The sequence below is a fragment of the Sturnira hondurensis genome, unplaced genomic scaffold (genome assembly GCF_014824575.4).
Source record: "Sturnira hondurensis isolate 20B ecotype Veracruz unplaced genomic scaffold, ASM1482457v3 Scaffold0014584, whole genome shotgun sequence".
NCBI lineage: Eukaryota > Metazoa > Chordata > Mammalia > Chiroptera > Phyllostomidae > Sturnira > Sturnira hondurensis.
In genome coordinates, this window is record NW_028087215.1 from 624,150 (window position 1) to 639,977 (window position 15,828).

The following is a 15,828-nucleotide window of genomic DNA, read 5'->3' on the forward strand; positions in this document are numbered from 1 at the left end:
TTTAAAAAGCCCAAAATATAGGTATTTCCGATTTAATACATTCATTGTTTTAATTATTGTCATTTTATACTTGACATCTGGTAGGACACCCCTCCTACTGTTTTTTCAAAATTTTTTTGGCAATTTCTGTGTATTTTCTCTTCCAGATGAACTTTAGAATCAACATGTCAAGTTCCATTAAAAATCCCTTTGGGATTTTGATTGGAAGTGCATTGAATTTACAGATTAATTTGGGGAGAATTGACATCTTTACACTATTGAATCTTCCCATCCAGGAACATGGTATGCCTCTCCATTTCTTCAGGTGTTCTTTTATGTCCTTCGGCAAAGTTTTAAAGGTTTTTTTTTTTTTTTAGTGTAAGTTTTACACTTTCCTTGTTAGGTTTATTCCTGGGTATTTTATCGTTTTTGTTGTTATCGTGAATTACATCTTCCATTTTACATTTTGTTTTTCAATTGGTTATTGCTAGTCTATAGGGAATCTGTTGGTTTTTGTATGTTGATCTTACCATTTATTTAGTTTTCAATTCTCTTGAAATTTCTAGAAGGGTCATTATGTTTTCTGCAAATGATGGCATTTTTGTTTTTGTTTTGTTTTTTAGTATTTCTAGTTCTCTAGGGATTTTTTGTTTGTTTTGTTCTTTCTGGTTGGGTTGCATTGGTTGGATTTCCAGATCTGTTAATAGTTCTAATTTGGGCATCTCTCCTAATGTAAATGGAATACTTATAATTTGTAATCTTTTTGCATTTATATATGCCTTAGATTTCTGGTAAAATACGTTATCAGGAACTGAAGTTTCCTTCTTGGCTTATCAAGTATTTTCATGGTGATGGATATTGTGTTTTATCCTGTGCTTTTGCTGAGATGATCCATGTTCTTTTTCACCTCTAATAATTTAATGTAAAGAATTATATAATACATTTACCTCATATTAGTTATGATGTTTTCATTTTTAATATTCAGCTAGTATTTATCTGGATATTGTATTGTGCCAGGAACTTTGCAACACTGGTGAGAGCTGGAAGTCTGAATGGATCCTCTTTTTTTATGTGGAGAAGAGAGAAAATAAACAAGTACCCAAGAACAAGATAATTTTAGGCTGTGATAGTACTGTGGAGGAAACCAAGAGGGTGGAGTGGTAGAGAGATGAGGAGAGTACCTCCTCTTATAGCGTCATCTGAGAAGGTAAAATATAAACCAAGACCTGAAGAAAGCTTGGAAAAAAGCATTTCAGCAGGGGAAGATCCCTATTTCTGTATGTACAGTTAATTGTTATTTTGAGTACTGTAACTTCTTTCTTATATGTGTTGAATGATATTATTTTAAACAACTGCCAGATTTAATTATCTAATGGTATATTTTCTGTAACTTTTTTTGAAATTTTATTTTTGTGCTGCTCTTTTTCAGGTTTGGTAATAGGATTATTTATGCTTATGTGCTAGGGAGTTTTCTCAGCTTTGTAAATAACACAATGCTCTGTTCCTTCTGAAGGGTAGACCTGTGACTACCCTTAATATTTCTTTTATGGACATACCCTGTTAATATTTCTATGATCTCCTTAATTAACCTTTATAATTCTTTTTCTTAGGAAACCATCCATTCTGTTTAGACTTTCATATTTATTAATTTATAGTGCTGAGTTTTCAAATTTTAATAGTTTTCCTTCTCTCATTTTCCATGATCAGATTTGCCAAAGTCTTGTCTCTTTCTTGCTTGACTTACAGAAGACACAGGTTTTGGTTTTATTAATTATTTGTCTCATTAATTTCTTTATTTATATTTTTACTGTACACAAATTATTCATATATTTTTATCTTACTCAAATTTTTTTATTTTTGAAAGTTTTCATTTTATGTATTTTAAATATTGTTGTGTTGTAATGAACACATTTAAGGCCCACATTTTTTCCTTTAAGGACAGCTATGACCAAATCCAACGAACAATTGTGAGCATAGGAGATATGCTCACAGTTTAAATTCTCATTTCCTCTGTACTCTCAGGGTAATTGGTAGGCTTTTTTTTTTCTTTCTAAGTTTTCAAGTACAGTATCATCTTTCTATTGTTGATTTTTAGTTTTTTTTAGCTTTATGAGCCAAGAATATAACCTTTATTATTATTATTATTATTATTATTATTATTATTATTATTTGCTGAGATTTGACTTTGCTTAAGAGACAGTCAGATTTTTGTTTTCAAAGACTGTATTCTCATAATACACCAAGTTTTGTGTCACTATGAAAGAGAGTTATAGTCCACGGAATAATTTCTGAATCTTCCATATCCTTGCATAATCTGTTGCTCTTCTCATTTTCTCAGATAGGTATGTGTAAATTTCCCACTAAGTTGTATGAACTTTGTGGTTCTTTATATTTCTAGTGTTTTTACTTTATATATTTGTATTAGATTGTTAGGTATGTAAAAGTTGAGCAATTACATAAATACTTTCAGTGTATTATATTTATTATAAAATATCTTGTTTACTATTTAATGCTTTTGCATTTAATTCTTTTTAACTGATATTAATAATAGTACCCTTTACTGGAATTGCTTTTTCATGCATATATTTTCAATCTTTATGACTAAAATTAGATATTTTTCTTAATATCTTAAGATGTTATATCTTAAAATAGCATATATCTGTTGTTTTCTTTTTTTTAAAACAGTAATCTGTGGGTCTTTTTTTTTTTTTTAAATAAGAGAAATCCTCTCACTTTTATATTAACGTGGTCTTTTTGGCCTTTTGGTCTTTTTCCTAATGTTGAACGTTATGGCAAACATGTATTTCCTTTTTATCCATCCTCTCTCACCTCTTATCTTTAGCTGAATTTATGGAATTTTCTTATTTTGTTTTGATATCCAGTTTGAAAACTGTGTTTTATTTCAGTTCTTCTACAGGCATTGATTTGAGTTAAACAGTATTTGAAACTAATTGCCCCCTTTCTCTGAAAATAGGCTTTTGGCATTATTTCATTGAATTTTGGCTTTCCTACTTTTTAAATAATTTGCCATTTTAGTGATATGTTTATAATGTAATATGCTTTTTGTTTTCTATCTTTAAGTTATTATTTTTTTATTAACAACTACCTGAGATGTTAAAGACAGGCAGTATTATACTAGCTTTTTTCCTACCTGTTTATTAGTCTTATTATTCCAAGGCTGCCCTTTTCTTGCATTAATTTTTGTTATTGACTATACCATTGTTTAAATTCAGAATCGACATTTTTTTATTACACGGATTTTGTGTGCTTTTCTTTAATCATTTTACTTTAGTGTATACATAGATCCATGTTCAGTGACTCTATTGAAGATTTTATCTGAATTATGTTGAACTATATTAATTTTGGAATAATTTATTCTTTACTAAGAATCATAGTCTTTTAATTGAAGTTTACTCTATTTAACAACATTCCAAATAACTTTTTATTAGGTTCCATGGCCATGTGCAAAAGAATTAATTATTACAACTACAATTATGAATGTCTTATTTTACATATAATAAATCTGTGTTTGTATCCAAAGAATGAGGAAGAACAAATACCCATTTTTGGGGGGTTTGTTTAGGAGACATAATGTAAACTATTCAGAATTTATTCAATCAGTGTTAATAAATTAATAGACTCAAATTCAACTTTTTAATGTCTACCTATTTATATGCAGCTTTTTAATGTATTTTATATACAACAGATATTTTTATGATAAGTAATAACAAGTTTCACAACTAGTGTTGCTTTGAATTAATGTTTACGTAGGCTATTCTCTGAATATCAGTAAATAAGGGATAACATGAATTATGTAATTCAGTCCATGGTGATGGTTTTGCCTTGAGTAAAGTTCTAATGAACTTTAAAAAAATATTTTATTTATTTATTTTTAGAGAGAGGGGAAGGGAAGGAGAAAGTGGGAGAGAAATATCAAAGTGTGGTTGCCTCTCATGTATCCCGTACTGGCGACCTGGCCTGCAACCCAGGCATATGCCCCGACTGGGAATCAGATCAGTGACCCTTTGCTTCACAGGCTCATGCTCAATCCACTGAGCTACACCAGCCAGGGCTGAACTTTTGTTTTTGTTTTTTTGTGGGTAAAATGACATCTGTAAAATCACTTTGTCATTGAAATGACAAAATTGGTTATAAAAATAAAAAACAATAACATTTATTAAAAGGAAAAGTCATGAAAAATCTTTTAAGATTTTTCTGCCTTAACTGGATTAAGAAATCTTCAAATTTTAAGCACGGTGGATTTTTGGATTGAAGGTAATTTTGCTTTCCTGGACCAAGAGTGGGAATTCTTTGTTATTCTAAAAACATTGTAGTATGGTCAAGATCTAGATAACTTTGCTTGAAATACAGGTTAGCATCTTGAAATTGCCATTACCAGCTTGAAATTCAATGGTAAATAAACAGGGCAGTTTCTAATAAAACAGAAGCAGTAATAAATTGGTGGATAGGAGTGGGATGGAAGAATGGGGAGTGTTAAAGACCAAGAAGTTCAGATTCTGGAGTTACTGGATTTTCATTTTCTAAAGTATGTTTATGTGGAGAGACTGACCCTTTTCCCCATTTCCACCTTGCATAATGTCATCTGACATTATTGAAGTAAGTTCCTACTAGGTTATTTTGTCGTCACAGCTATCCAAAACCGTCTTTCACAGGTTCTTTAGTTATTTTTCTCAAACACTGATTATATCGCAATAGTCATGTGAATTTTTTGGTTTCCCAGTGCATATAAAATTATATTTTACCAGTCTCTTAAGTGTCTAATATCATTTTGTCTAAAAAAGTATTTAAAACTACGTAGTTGCTAAAAAAAATTGTTAACCATTGTATGAACTCTCAGGTATGAATCATCTTTTAGCTGATGAAATACATGTCTTGCTGCTTACCTGTCAGGATGGTGGTTGCTGAAGGTTAGGGTGGCTGTGGCTGTTTCTTAAAATAAACAATTTAGTTTCACTCATCAATTGACTCTTCCTTTTACAAAAGAATTTTCTGTAGCATGTGATGCTGTTTGATGTATTTTACCCATAGTAACTTCTTTCAAAATTGAAGTCGGTATCTCTCAGACCCTACTGCTGCTCTATAAACAACATTTATGTGATATTCTAACACCTTTTGTCATTTCAACAGTCTCCACAGCATCTTCACCAGTAGATTATATCTCAAGAAACCAATTTCTTCGCTCATCCAGAGATTGCAACAATTCACTCACATTTTAAGGCTCACGTCTGATTGTAGTTCCCTTGCTGTTTCCATCACATCTTACAGTTATTCTTTCTTGAAGTCTTGAAACTTTCAAAGTCACCTGTGAGGGTTGGAATCGAAATTCCTTCTTCGAGGCTTCTTCAGAATTCCTGGTAATGTTGCTATTTTGACTTCTCATGAATCACAGGTGTTCCTAATGTCATCAAGAGTGGTAAATCCTTTGCGGAATCATCAGAGAAATCACTGTCAATGGCACCTATATCCTCACAAAATGTTTGTTCTTAAGTAATAGGGCCTGAAAGTCAGAATTACTCCTTGATTCATGGCCTCATCAATGGATGTGTTGTTAGCAGGCTTAAAAACAATATCAGTCTTATTTTATATCTTCTACAGGACTTTTGAGTGACCCAGGTGCATTGTTAGTGAGCAGTAATATTTTGAAAGGAACCTTTTTTTTGAGCAGTAGGTCTCACCAATCAACTTAAAAGGTTGAGTAAACCATGCTGTAAACAGATATGCTCTTATCCAGACTCTGTTGTTCCCTTGATGCAGTACCGGTTGAGTAGATTTTGCATAATAAGAATTCTAGGATTTTTGGAACAGTAAATGAGCATTGGTGTCAACTTAAAGTCACCAGCTTGCATACGCTCCTAACAAGGGAGTCAGCCTGTCCTTCGAAGCTTTGAAGCTAGGCATTTATGAAAGTTTTAGATGGCATCTTTTTCCAATATAAGGCTGTTTTATCTACATTGAAAATTAATTGTTTAGACTAGCAAACTTCATTAATTATCTTAGCTAGATCTTTTGAATAACTTACTACATCTTCTACATATGTACTTGCTGTTCATCGTGTACTTGAGTGTTATGGAGACAGCTTCTTTTCTTAAACCTCGTGAACCATTCTGTGCTAGCTTCAAACATCTGTAGCTTTCTCACCTTTCCAGGGCTTCATAGCATTGAACAGAGTTAGGGCCTTGCTGTGGATTAGGCTTGGCCTAAGGGAATGTTATTGCTGGTTTGATCTTCTGTCCAGACCACTATAATTTTCTCCATGTCAGCAATAAGGCTGTTTCACTTTCTTGTCATTTGTGTGTTCACTTCAGTGACACTTTTAATTTCCTTCAAGAACTTTTTCTTTGCATTTACTACTTGGCTGTTGGGCATAAAAGGCTTAGTTTACAGCCTTGCTAGGCTTTTTGACATGTCTTCCTAACTAAGCTTAATCATTTCTACCTTGTGATTTACAGTGAGAGATGTGGGACTCTTCAGTTGAGCACTAAGAGTTATTGCAGTTATTAATTGACCTAGTTTCAATGTAGTTATTTTTCATTGAATAGGGAGGCCCAATGAGAGGGAGAGAGGGGACGGCTGGTTGGTGGAGCAGTTATAACACACGTGGCATTTATTGAATAAGTTCTTCCTTTTGTATAGGTACAGTTCATGGCACCTTAAAACAATTACAATTGTAGCATCAAAGATCACTGATCACCTATCACCATAACAAATACAACAGTAATGAAAATGTTTGGAATACCTCAAGAATTACCAAAATTGAATAAAGAGACATAGAGTGAGCAAATGCTGTGGATAAGTTGTACTGGTAGATTTGCTTGACACTAGGTTGACAGAAATATTTAATTTGTACATAATGAAGTATTTGCAATGTGCAATTAAGTGAAGGTCAGTAAAACAAGTATGCCATACTTTATTCCTTCAGTAACCTTTCATATACATTCTAAGCTTCTTTGCACAGTATTGAAAGGCCTTATCTTCCTTAAGCATTATTTTCTTTGTTACTCTCATTGAGAATTGTTTTTCTCCTCTGTGTAATTATTAGTACCTATTTGATATAATTTCTAAATCTTGTTTGATATATTAGCTGCTTGCATATTGAGTTGCCTTTCTAGCCTTTGTATATTATGTGTTTGTGGAAGGCATTGATTATGATAAAATTATAGCATTTACATTCCACTTTAGGTATCTTACTGCTTTTGCACATACTATGTAATTGGTTGTGAATGAATATATAGTAAATTGAATGAAGGTTGTATATATGCTGTCCCCATTATACTATCAGAATATACTATATCTATATCCTTTGAAATGAATACCAGTTATTACACTATAAAATGGACTGGTCTTCTGTAATGGCAGAGCTCATATATCTTTTGAGGAGGAGTTAGTTTGAAATGTAATATTCACTATTGGTCTAGGTCAGGGGTGTCAAACTCATTTTCACTGGGGCCCACTTCAGCCTCACAGTTGCCTTCAAAGGGCTGAATGTAATTTCAACTCCTTAACAGTTAAGGAGTAGTTACATTTATACAGTCCTGAATTATTTCAGCCCTTTGAAGACAACTGCAAGGCTGATAATGGCCTCCAGTGAAAATGAGTTTGATACCCCTGGATGGGTGTCCATACATTTCCAAAGTCCCATGTGTCTTTGTGTTTTGAGAACAGAAGAGTACCATTAATGGCATAAACATATCTAAAACTTGTTTCATATTGTCAAGTGTTTATATTAAGTTCATTTTGGGAAGAAAGTAAAAAGGATTTTAATTACTTTGGTACCTAAATAGTATTACTATTTAGTAAAAGAATAATTTTTAAAAAATTAAAGAATAACTTTTAGAGAATAATGAATAACTGTTAAAGAATAATTTTTTTTAAACAAAAGCAGTTTGCAGTAAAAGGTCACCTTTAATCTTTCAAAACCAAAAGGATTTACTATGCACAAAAGTATAGAAGCTAGTATAACCAATCTTCTGTAAATAATCAATGAAGCAAATAATCAATGAATCACTTTGGCTCTACCTGCTTTCTAATGTACATTTTTTCTATATGTATAAATACATCATTAACTTCATTTTTTGTAGCTAGTTTGCTTTCTCTAAATGCACTATAGTCTTTTATAATAATCTGAAAGGGCAAGTTCCCCAAATCATCTTTTATTACTCTAGAATTATTTAAGTTCTGAAAATGTGGTGAGCATAGTTCTAGTTGCTTGATACATATCAGTGAACCAAAGAAGTTCCTGTTTCCATGAAGGTTAGAAAGGCAATAAATATATGTAGTAAGTAATGTATGATAAATTTGTGAAAAAATTATGCAGAATAGAAAGTTAGAGGTGGCTGAGAGAGTTGTTTAGATCTCCTAGGTAGGAGCTGAAGCCGTTTTGGTAACTTCATGTTCAGATTCAAACAGTATCCTTGAAATTAGTTACCATTACATCTTACATTGGCAGTAGGGAGGCTCTAATAGATATTTGTTCCTATTCTTTTCTTATCCTAGTATCTTTTAAAATATATGTAGAGGATTTCATAGTTATTTGTTTACTGCTTTTCAAGTTACCACAATTTTCACATAGTAAGGGTAGTGAACTTAAAAAACAACATAAGAGCCCTGGCTGGTATGGCTCAGTGGATTGAGTGCCAGCCTGTGAACCAAAAGATTGCCAGTTGGATTCCTAGTCAGGACATGTGCCTGGGTTGCAGGACAGGTCCCCAGTGAGGGGGGCATTAGAGGTAATCGATCAATATGCCTCTCTCATATCCATGTTTCTCTCCCTCTCGTTCTCCCTCCCTTGCCCTCTCTCTAAAAATAAATATTAAAAAAAAGTTTGTGGAGAAGTTTTAAGTCAATAAGAAAACATTTCTGTATTTACATATCTCTCATGAAGAGATTGACATGCATTTTTCTTAGTAAAATTTTACCAAGCTTAGTTAAGATGACAGGTATAGGGAAGTTTGTGTTTGAAAGTCACTTTCAATTGAAATTTAATACCTTCTGTGATCTAACTTTTAACTTTCTGACTTTTCCTACAGTAAACCCTGTGTTCTAATATATAGAAATTTTGTACTTGTCTACCAGGGACACATTCTTTCTTCTCCCCTTCTCTTGTACAAATTAGTTATTTCAGTCAAAATCCTTTCATGTACTTCTGTGTGCAGTGCCTTCTTGAAACAGTTTTAGTACCGCTGATCTTTACTTTTGTTGGCACTTAACCATGCAGTACCCTTTGAGATCTTTTGTTTTCTAAAACTTTAAAATGTTACTTGTTCTCATTTGTTTAGTTTACCTATGTTCGTTTTTCTGTGTTTATTTCCTTTATTTTTCCTTTTTTGTCTTCTCTTATTGGATTGAAAAATTGTGACATTCTTTATCAGAAAATTTTACTGCAAAGCAACTTCTTTAGAAACTTGCCTTCTTAAGTCACTTACATCTGAACAGTTGTTATTGATTGGTTAAAATTAATACACTGAAGTTTTTCAAATATTTACTGAGATTATTTTCAGACTGCTCTGTGTCTAGTTGTATTTGAAATATTAGAAATTTGCAGTGTTATTTTATATTAAACTGCATTAGTTTAGGAAATTTGGAGAGAAGCATTATTACCTCCAAATTTAACCTTCTGTATTAAATGTGTTAATTAAATATAACAGTTTTTCCTGTTTACAAGTAGCACTATGATGAATGTCGAAACAAACTCGTCCCTGTGTCTTAGGAGTTTGCTCTTTTCTAATTCTTTAAATTGTACTAGTATCATTGTATTCTTCACTGCCAGATTTTTAAAAAAGCCATACACTCACAGATTTTTTAAAAAAGCCATTTTCAATCTTAATGAAGCAGTAAATACTAATTTTATTAAATTTCCACTTTTGACCACATGTCATTTTAGAACCAATGTATGTGACAAAATGAAAAGTACACAGAGCATTTGTGCTGCAAACAAAAGGATGGTTTTTGGAGGAAGAGCATTTGTGGGGTTTTGGGTGTCAGGTGAATTAGCTCCTTTTTGTTTTTTTTTTCCATGAAGTGCCATTTTTGCTTGAAAATATAACTGACAGACATATATTACACTGATCAAACTTGTTTTTTTGTCAAAAGTTCTTAGAAATGATAGAAGTGAGTCTGTCAAGGAAAATGACTGGCAGTGTTTTGTTGCTGGTGATAAAATTAAGCTTTCAAGCACAAATTAGAATTTTGGAAAATGTATTTGCCTGGGCTTGACAGCTTTCCCGAACTTAAAAACTTTTCTGATGAAACCAGCGGTGATGTTAATGAATGTGTATTTTTTGATATTGTAGTTTAATTTCTAATATGGTAAATAATAGTAAATTTAATCTTTGTGTGAAGTTTTTGGGATGCAGTCCTTTATACATGTAACAAAAGGGCCCTGACAGCAAATCATCTAAGGGCAGCTGATTTTTAGGTTCTCTACCTAAGTCAGAGGTTTCATAGTCTGAAATTTAACCTTGTAACTTCCTTTTGCTAGACCCTCACTCCACCAAATTAAAACTGTTTAAAAAAATGAAAGTGCGTGTGACTAATACATTTTAAAATTCTTATATAGTTTTCTCCTTTAATTAAATAATGGGCTTATATAATCCCATTGACTTTAGGACTGTGTTGCATTTATTATCATTTATATTTACTTTGAAATATTTTTTCTCTCCTCTTTTTCTCCTGTTTATTTCTTTCTTTCCCTTTCTCCTTTCATCCCTCCCTTCCTTTCTGTTTGTATTTGTTTTCTAGGTGGAGTCTTTCATTTTGGATCAGGATGATTTGGAAAACCCAATGCTGGAAACGGCTTCCAAGTTGCTGTTATCAGGTACTGCTGATGGTGCAGACCTCAGGACAGTAGATCCAGAAACCCAAGCTAGACTGGAAGCTTTACTAGAAGCTGCAGGTAAGTCTGCAAATTACACATATGTTATAAGTCTACTTAATCATATCAGGTTATAGTAAATCTAAAGAATTCCTGTTGTTATCAATGTATGATCTTGGATATTTAGTATAATACTGTTCATAAAGGTTAATGTGTTACATTTTTTAGAGAATTACATGGAACATTTCATTAAAAGAATGTTATCATTACAGGAGTAAAATATAAGGTTGCTGTCAATCTTTTTATAAAGAGGGACTTCTTATATGCGGTTAGTTTTCGCTAGTTGCAAATTTCATATTTGTGAATTTACCTACTTAGTAAAATGTATTTATACCCCAACATTAGGACTTGCAGCACTTTTTTAGTCTTTCTGTGCATAGAAATGCATAGTATGTTGGAAAATTTGAGTCACCTTACACACATGTTCCCCACTGAGGTGGAATAAGGTGATGTTCTGCCTTCTTGTTTTAGCTCTTATATTATAAAGAAGTGTGGTTTTCATGACCCCTTTGTGCCACATTTTAAAACTTTTTGTGCCTTTTGTTGGTAATTTCACTGTTTAAAATGGCCCCCAAGTCTAATTTTGAAATGCTGCTTAGTGTTTCTAAATGTGAGAAGGCTGTGATGTGCCTTTAGAACAACACATGTTAGTGAGCTCCTCTCAGGCGGTATATAGTGCTATTAGTCGTATATTTAATGTTAGTAAATCAGCTGTATATTAAAAAGGTTGTTTTTAAACAAAAACACATAAAACAAACATATATTGATTGTTTAATGGAAATATTGTGGCCAGAGGCCTGAAGAACCCTACCCCTGTTTTCCTGTAGGAGCAGTGGCTGGGTATGCATTAATTCAGTGTTTCTAGCAACTCTACAGAACGTAAATTCCATGGATAATGAGAATCGACTGCATATAATTTCCCCACTTTTTTGTCATAGGCTGTCTCTTGAACCCTTGTAAAATGAGTCATTATATTTTTGTAAAGTGTATCATCATTATTTTGTCCCTGTAGGGACAGTGTTTTAACATAATTAGAGATCACGTAAGATTTAGCACTGTGTATATGTATGGCATTAACTATAAGAGAATGGCAAGTCCTGATTATGTAAATAACCATATGTTTTCTTAACTTTTCTAAAGTAGACATACATATACTGTGAGCATTAATTGTTTACCTTACCAAGATATGCTATATATTGTACATGCAATGCTTGTAAACTGCTACTTAATTATAGTATAATACTGACCGGCTACTCTTTGGTAAGCTTTTCAGTAAATATCTTTTAACATAGCATCTAAATATTTGAAGGACTCATGTTTAAATTTTATTTCTATCCTGGGTAAACTTTTACAATGGATTATTAAAGCGATCTTAACCAAATACAGATAAAAACATAGTAGGGACATATGCAGGGTTCTGTCCGTAAGCGTAAAAACTATTTGTACAGAAGAATAGAGATACAATTTAGCATTTGCCAGAAATTTGATGTTGTTATACAAGTTTATGTGGGGAGGGGGATTGTGAAATTATTTGAGATTGTGTTATAAGAAGAACAGGGAGCCTTTCTCCTGAAGACGAGAAGACTCAGGTTGAATACAAGAGAGATGTTTGTTTTCTGTGACTCCGAGAGGCAGAACCAGGTTGATTGCAGGTGAAAGGAGCTGCTTTTCAAGGTAGAGTTCCATTCTGTTTTCTTTATGGTAGCTAACAAGTTAGCAGGCCCCCTCCCTTTCTTCATTTTTCTTTCACTTTTCCTCTTCTTTCCTCATTTATTTTCTTCCCTTTTAAAATAAAACGTCACCTACAAACCCAGAGAGAATAGTACAATGAATCTTTGACATATCCATCATCCAGCTTCAACAGCCATCAGTGTAGGAACACTCTTGTTTTACCTTTGCACTTTACCACCTCACTAACTCCCGGTCCATATGTGAATTTAAAGCAAATCTAAGCATCATCTTTCATATATAAATATATACTTCGGTATGTAACTCTAAGTTGAGAACTTTTTAAAAAAGAAATCTAACCATAATACCATTGCATATCTAAAGAACAAAGTAATAGTAGTTTCTTAATATTGGCAGGTATCCTGTCAGTGTTCAGATTTTCCCAGTGCTTTTTATAATGGTCATTTTTACTGTTGGTGTATTTGATTTAGTATTCAAGCAAGTTTTACATTATTTTTGGTGTTAACCATTTTTCTGAAGTGTCTTTTATTCATAACAGTTCTTTCCGGTTTTTTTCTGATTATTTTTATTTTTATTTTTATTTTTATTTTTTTAAATATTTTTTTATTTATCTTTAGAGGGAAGGGAAGGAGAGAGGAAGAGAAACATCAGTGTATGGTTGCTTCTTGTGCGTCCCCTGCTGGGAACTGGCCCCTGCCGGGAACTGGCCTGCAACCCAGGAATGTGCCCTGACTGGGAGAGAATCGAACCGTGATTGTCTGGTTCACAGGCCTGTGCTCAATCCACTGAGCTACACCAGCCAGGGCTTGATTACTTTATTTTTAAAGAAATTGAATTATTTTTCTAACTTTATGGATTTTTCCCAGTTGTACTTCTGTGTGTTACTTCCTGAATCAGAATTTAGATTCAGATATTTGACCTGATTTCAGTTCATTTACTCTTTGGCAAGAGTAGGCATTCTTGGTATTTACACTTCCTTATATCACATAGGTATTGTTATTGTTTCTTTTTTTATGATACTGAAATTGATTATAGTTTAGGCATCTTGAGAAAAGTTTTTGAGACCTTGTCTGAAAATGCCTTGTACCACATGCTCCTCATACTTGATAGTTTTACCTGGTATAGAAGGCTAGTTTAAATATTACTTTTCTTTCAGACTTCGAAGTTACCGCTCCACTGTCCCCTAACTTTTGGTGTTACAGTTCAGGAGTTTGACGTTATACTTATTTGAGATATTCTCATATCTCTGCCACTTTTTCTTACTCTTTCTCAAAAGTGTTACAGTTTTTGGCATTTTAATATTTTGATCTTACTTTGAATATTTATATCTTTTACATTTAAAATTTCAAATACCAGGTGAACTCTGGGTTTTGTTTGTAGTCAATAGCAATGCCATTAAAAGCTAAATTCAGATGTGTACATTCATATTTTGTAAACTGGTAGGTTTTACTGTAGAGTGTTTATTATATATTATATATATTATGTACGTAAATATAACTAGTTTTCTATGAAGGCATAACAATTTACAATAAGTATAATGTGACACAGTACCCATTTAATATCTTTTAGTCTCTGTAGATCAGACATCAGGGCACATAATACAGCTAGATTCTCTTGCTCAGGGTCTCATGGGTTGAAATCAGGGTGTCACCTGAGTTGAGTTCTCATCTGTAGGCTGTAGGAGAAAGTCTGCTCCCAAGTTTATTATTGTTGGTAGCAGAATTCAGTTCCTTGGAGTTGTAGTACTGGGATCCCAGTTCTATCATGGACTGTTAGCTAGGGCTGCTCTTACCTCCTTGAGTTTACTCACATTCTTTAACATGTGGCACCCTCTATATTTGACTCCTTCTTGTGCTTTGTGCCTCTCACGTCCTTTTCTCCAGTCAGCCAAAGAAATCTTTGTATGGGTCATGTAATAAGGTCATATGGGTCATGTAATAAGGTCAGGCCCATCCAGATAATCTCCCTGTTTTTAGGTCTTCTGTGCCCTATAACATAACCTAATCATGGCAATAAAAATCTATCAAATTCACAGTCCCAAGAATTATGTAGAGTGTGTATACTGCAGCTGGTAATATTGGGAACAGTTTAGAATTCCTAGTATACAGTCATTGGACAGAGACCCTTCCATTTCCTTGAGAACTCTGAAATGTTAGTATCTTTAAGCCTTTTCTCAGTGGCTGTTCAGAATCTTGAGAGAGGAATCTGCCAGTTATTGTCTAGTAAATTGTAAGTCTGGCAGCTAGGGAACCAAAAGTGGGTTGGGGGCTGAGGATCTCACTGTTCATCATGCACATTTACTTAACTCCCTGATTTTCAATTTAGTATCTCATTCCTTCCTTCTCTGTACTTGGTATCTCTTAGTGTAAGGCCTTTCTCTTCTGATTGTTTTGTTAGAGAATAATCACCTGGCTCTGCAGTTTGGGGATGGGAGTCTAAGTGTCTGACTGCTTCTCATAGGTGTTTAGTTAGGCTCTCTGTTTGCTGACTCAAGCCTCACCCTTGTATCTGCTACCTGTAATTCCTGAGTCCTTTTGGGATGATCACCTTCTTTCTCTAGGTATCTATGTTTTCATTTATTTTCTCTTGCGAAGCAGTTACATCTCTTATTTACTTTGCCTTCATAAATATTACCTTAAATTTACAAATGTCTTTTACTTTTATCAAAGACAGAGTTCCTGTGGGATTTTAGCTCTCGTTTGAGTAAGTTAGAAGAGGAAAAGGGGGAAATAATTACCTTAAAATTATTTTAAAATCTGAAATCCAGGTAACCTTCTCATCTTTCTTTTTGGTTCCCAGGCAGGTGCTCAATCCACTGAGCCACACCAGCCAGGGCATCTTTCTGAGGTTATATGGTTCTGTGTTCAGCTGATTAATAGTCAGCATTTGAGAGTCATCTGGCCATCGTGTATGTTCTGGTTTTTGACCTATACTGATTAATATCTAATAACTGAATATGACTGGTAAAAAAGGATTTCCATAACTCACAGTAGATAAAATTAAGTCTCCATCACTTTCGATCCATTTGAGAGGTTACCGTATATGTTAGTTTACTTTCTAGTTATCCTTACTAAAATAGTTATCTTATGAAAATGAGTTCATAAAAATTTAATATAAGATATTTTGTCTTTTTTTTTTTTTGAAGCAGTGATTACTTTCCACCAATGCAGATGTGTCCTCACTGTTGCTAACTGTGAGAAATTGTTGTTAGATAGCTAATCTGAGTTGGCGAAAAAAATTGGAGCTAGTTCTCTCTTATGAAAATGGAT

At 33.2% G+C, this 15,828-nt stretch overlaps 1 protein-coding gene across 5 annotated transcripts in view; it reads left to right on the forward strand.

Moving 5' to 3' along the window:
- ANKRD17 (ankyrin repeat domain 17) overlaps positions 1-15,828 on the forward strand; it is a 156,349-nt gene that overhangs the window by 55,028 nt on the left and 85,493 nt on the right. For all 5 annotated transcript variants that reach the window (XM_037063434.1, XM_037063435.1, XM_037063437.1 and 2 more), the window contains exon 2: positions 10,738-10,891. In XM_037063434.1, coding sequence (XP_036919329.1) covers positions 10,738-10,891 — 154 coding nt within the window. The remainder of the gene's footprint in view (positions 1-10,737; positions 10,892-15,828) is intronic.